General features: G+C 38.4%; 1 protein-coding gene across 2 annotated transcripts in view; it reads left to right on the top strand.

The window, feature by feature from the left end:
- The window catches only part of ntm (neurotrimin), a 430,254-nt gene that overhangs the window by 398,542 nt on the left and 26,651 nt on the right, over nucleotides 1-5,061 (top strand). For both annotated transcript variants that reach the window (XM_035666619.1, XM_035666618.1), the window contains one exon: nucleotides 4,208-4,333. In XM_035666619.1, the coding sequence (XP_035522512.1) occupies nucleotides 4,208-4,333 (126 nt within the window). The remainder of the gene's footprint in view (nucleotides 1-4,207; nucleotides 4,334-5,061) is intronic.

Genomic DNA, 5,061 nt, shown 5'->3' with positions numbered 1-5,061 from the left:
GTGATGGCTAGACGACTGGGTCAGAAGCATCTCCAAACCTGCAGCTCTTGTGGGGTGTTCCCGGTCTGCAGTGGTCAGTACCTATCAGAAGTGCTCCAAGGAAGGAAAAGCTCACTTCTAATTTAACATTACAATTATTATTAGCTGCTTCGTCAGCTATGATTATGTTATCAACTGTTCTACACTCAGTGTTGGTTTTTCTTGATGTACAGCAGGTGCCATCGCTGTGGATTTTTTTCATTTAAAAACTAGCTCTTTGATCTATTGTTAGAATTAGTTGGTTCTTTTGAGTGATCTATAAAAATTGAAAGGTCATAACGAAGGCTGCATCCACACGTGTAGGTTTACAGTCCTGATTGTAACCACCTGTCTTCAACTTGGAGCAACAATCTCAATGGAGCTTGTAATATCTTTCCTGAACAAAGTGCTCTGTGTTATAGATCTATTCTTTGCTTGTTCAGAGGCAATTTGTTCTGAGCTCCTTTCAAATTGCTGTCTAAAGTTTAGAGTTGAGAGGGGAGTTTGACATCATCTACAGTACTTGAAATAACTTGAAAATAGTTTTGTTTCCTTAAACACACTTAATTTATGTGAAACACTTTAGAAAATTGTTCTCTTTTGTGCTTGGATAGTAGTACATGTGATCATTATGGACCTGTAAATGAAACTTTCCATTTTAAGACATATGTTTCACATATTTACCTACCTGCTGCACAATTCCACACGGTACTTTCCCTCTCACATACTGCGGATAGTTCAGGTGGTTGCCTGAGAGCATCTTTGTCCGATAATTCATTTAGTAGACAGCTTGATTAAGCGGCCTGCCTTGAGAAAAAGACTGGTAGCCATAAAATTGTCTGGCTGCTAAGAAATCAATACATTTCTGCAGCTCTGGTTTATACAGCAGAAAGTGCAAACACAATACAACTCAACGTGCTTTAAGAATGTATTTTGAATCAGTTGACTACGAGTGCAGTAATTTTCTTAATTTCTTAAGTTCTTAATGGGTGAAACTGCACTGGGAACAGGTGAAATGATCTCAGCCCATTCAGAGATACTAAATGACCTGTGCTGTTCTGTGAAAATGTGCTCAGGGGTTGTGAACATGTTTCAACAGTGACATATTATGACCCTTTAAGTCGATATGGCAAACTTGTCATTGTTATCATTGATTTGGAGTCATGTATGTGTCCACATTGCAAACAAAAGCTGTTTAGTTTCATACCAACTGTGGGAATTATCTGGCTCTGTAGCTGCTAAATGCTCCACTATGTTCAGCAGTTAGTCTCTAAGGCCCGGACCACACTGACTGCATCTCCAGTGCGTGTGTGTGGCGGAACATCTTGCTTTTTATTTTGGCGCCCATATTCACAGATTAGAGCAGTCACACTGCCTGTGTAAGCAGCAAGTCTCAGCTGCACCCGTAGCAATGCTTCACTAGAGAGTCCAGGTCTCGCCTATTTTTATCACAATCTACAGTGAAAAGGGTTTGTTCATTGTCATATTGACAGTGTACCAGCAACGTATACACCTTTCACCACAGTTTCAATATATATGAATAGAATATGTCACAGACATGGAAAACTCAACACCTCCTGTATCTGTTTGAGATTAAAAGCTCTTTCTGTGGACAGGATCAATTTACATGTTTACAAGGCTTTTATTCTATGGTATTTATCACATTGTAGAAAGATAGGGCTGGCAGCAGCAGCTCCGTAATAGTAACACTGTGAGGCAGTTGTCATCACTGCTCACGCAAGCTGTGTGGACTAACTGTATCAATGTACACTGGATTTATCAGAGCTTTTTCTCTGAAAACATCTTCCTGCTACGGCAAAAAGTGACGCTACGAGAGCGGTCACTCACTATAAAGCTGAAGTGAGCTGCACATTCAGCTGATAATTCATCACTGTGAGACACTCTTTTCACATTAGTTTATTATTTGATACATATTATCATAAACTATTGATAATAGTCCTGTTAAAGAAATCAGTCACTGTTATGCTATACCCTGCTTGTATTCCTTCTTTTTGAGATAATTCCATAAATAAATAATTTTTTTTATCTATAACAGTGCATTGCAATGCAAAGTTACCACTGTGGAATATGCCATAATATGAAATATGGCATACTTATTGTTTGTGCATTTAAGAAGAAAGTCATGTAGGTTACTGGTAAACAAAGGTGCACTTTTAAGTAGCCAAAACAAACATTTGTGAATAAAAAATGTTACGATCCATATAACATTTACTTTTTGTTTGTGATTGTTGATCCTGATTGTGTATGTTTTTCCAGATCTCAATGGATTTTGGAAAGTAACCAGTATCAGCAGGTTCTTGAAGGCAACTTGATGTAGTAGCAAGAACATGACTGAATCTTATTATCTGATTTGCATTGTACCAACTGACAAAACCTTGTTACCTGTGAAGATCACTCTGCAATCTGTTACTTAGCAAAGTTGCTGGAGGTGAATTCATAGCTTGGTCAGTGGTGTGAACTGTGAATCTTTGAGCCCCTATAGGCATAGTCATGAATGACAGAGCTGGCTAACCAGTTGCAGGGCTTACGTTTTCACTGGTGTATCTCACTCTCTCTGCTTGTTGCATTCAAAGCTCAGTAACAAAAAGCTTTAACTTGTCCATGGAGGATTAAAATGGACAGTGATTCCATTTTCATATAAACATAATTTCTCTTTATTGATTTTGTGTGCTGCAAAGGAGGATATTGAGTTTATCCTGTTTAAAGGAAATCTGTTTTGTTGTAGCGTATAATTCATGTCTTTATGTTCAAAAACAATTGCTCTGGTGAAGTGCCTGCATTATTTATTAGAAACTGCTTTGTATTTGTCAGTGGGAAAAAGAACGGAAACGGTCTCGTAAATGAATGTGAGTGGTACTTTTTCCTTGCCGTACCAGAGTTTCACTGCACTGCCAAAATGTGAATAATTCCACCTCTGCACATCACATACACTCATCAGTGATTCTTAACATTTAAACAGGCATGAAACTTTTAACTTGTGCAGCTGAATGCCAAAATATAGCTTGTGCTGCAGAGCTTTTCCCAGAGGAACCAGCTCCTGGATCCCTTGAGCTACCTTTACCCGTCAGTGCTCACACCTGAAAAGTTCCCAGAAGGCAATTGTAATAGATTTTGGACAATTTAATTTTATAATCTTGCAGAGACAAGTTTTTATTTGAGTGTATTCTTTTGTAGTTTCTTTTTTTATCCAACAGAAAAAAAAAGAGATTGTAATGTTATCGGTAGTGAGGTGAAACTAATGATTCACACATTAATACATTCAGATGAGATCTCAGCAATGATTACAAATAAATTAACATCCCCAAATATTACTAGTAGCAGTTAAAAGTGTGGTTCACCACTCAGTGGGACAATAGGTCCATTGTAAGGGATCTGCCCTGCCTCCAGTACACTCTATACATTTCTTTTGACTGTCAAAGCAAATAATTCAATCTTGATTTACATTATTTTTTCAGTCTGCTGATATTAATTATCATCTGCCATTCTCCTGCAAAACTTTTTCCCCCTCAGTTCATTCAAACAGTGCTGTTTCTATCAGTGTCTAATACAGCACAATGAAAAACAGCACTTTAGATAAGTATTTAAACTTTATGTTCATTCATGTTTCTAACATGCAGGCAGCATACCAGTCATAACCTGCAGACTTAGACTTGTTCATACTTAGTCTACTATGACTACTATAACTTTCACTATATCCAGAATTTAGTACATAATCTGATAATCGGTTAAAAAATATGACTGAAAGTTATTTCTCCTTCAAGTACTTGGATTTGGGGAGACAAAAAAAAAAACACCCATACAGACAAAAAAAATGAATGTTACAAATTGATGGAACAGAGGCCAAGCTATCCAGAGGTTTTGTTCCAGCTGCGGGTTGAGCTAGAAAAATCCTGCAATCACCATATTCGCATCATAGTGTCTCTTCATTAGACGTCGTTCGACTTCCCCCGCCTGATAAATGCCTGTGTCTGTCAAACTCCACACCTCCAGTTTGTAACACAGGATTTATGTTCTGTCATTGTAGTCCCAAAAGACCCCCGACAGTGGCTTTCACATGCAGAGTAGTACTTCTCATGACAACTAAACTGAGCTTGATGTGTAAAATTGTTCCCCTTTATTCTCCTTCACCCTTTGTTAAATTTACCCATTTTTCATTTTGCTTTCACAGTACCACCGAAAATCATCAACTTGTCAAGAGATATTGTGGTAAATGAAGGTTCCAACGTTACCCTGATGTGCCAAGCCAATGGTAAACCGGAGCCTTCCATCAGCTGGAAACTCATCTCCCCTTCAGGTAACTTTGTCTGTAAATAAGTATATTAGCTACAGAGCAGCTTTCTGTTATATTCATGCGTTCTTCCTAAATGTGTCACATTTCCTGTGCTTCCGACTTAATTTTCCTCACCATCCTTCCTTCAGTCTTGCTCTCTTTCCCTCACCCCTCTGTGTTTATCGCCCCATCTTTGACTTTGTTTGACCCCCGGTGGATTTCTCGCTTCACTTATTACCCATCATTACCTGTTTCCATATCATCATTACAACGTAATTGTTCGCAGGAAAATAAACTGACCCTGTTGTTATTGGACTAATTAATTAGGATAATAGGATGGATGTAAATGTTGTGGAGGGACTTTGAGTGACAGGATTAATGCAGAGAGCATTAACACAGCGTGGAGCATTATGCATTATACAAGCATGGTACGGCAAATATGTCCAAAATCGGGTTAGTTGCATTGTATATGTTCAAAGGCATTTATTTCTATTATTCCTTTCTTAAGGATGAAGCAAACCAAGTACTAGCTGCTATTTCTGTATCCCACTGTGTCCTTGCTTCACTTCAGCAGGCAAGATGTTTGCATTCATAATGAATTACATTGAAAAGCCAGAGCTTTTGTGCTTTCATCTGCGCTGTCTTTGTGTTGAAGCAGGGATCTGGGAATTGAAATGGTAATATGACACAAGTGTGACTGACCTGTCTGTAAGGAGATAAGCAGGCATGGAGAAGTGTGTGTGTGTCTGTGT

This window comes from Morone saxatilis, unplaced genomic scaffold (genome assembly GCF_004916995.1).
Source record: "Morone saxatilis isolate NCDOM2014 unplaced genomic scaffold, NCSU_SB_2.0 Contig20, whole genome shotgun sequence".
NCBI classification, from domain to species: Eukaryota; Metazoa; Chordata; class Actinopteri; family Moronidae; genus Morone; species Morone saxatilis.
This window is presented reverse-complemented; position numbering and strand designations above follow the sequence as displayed.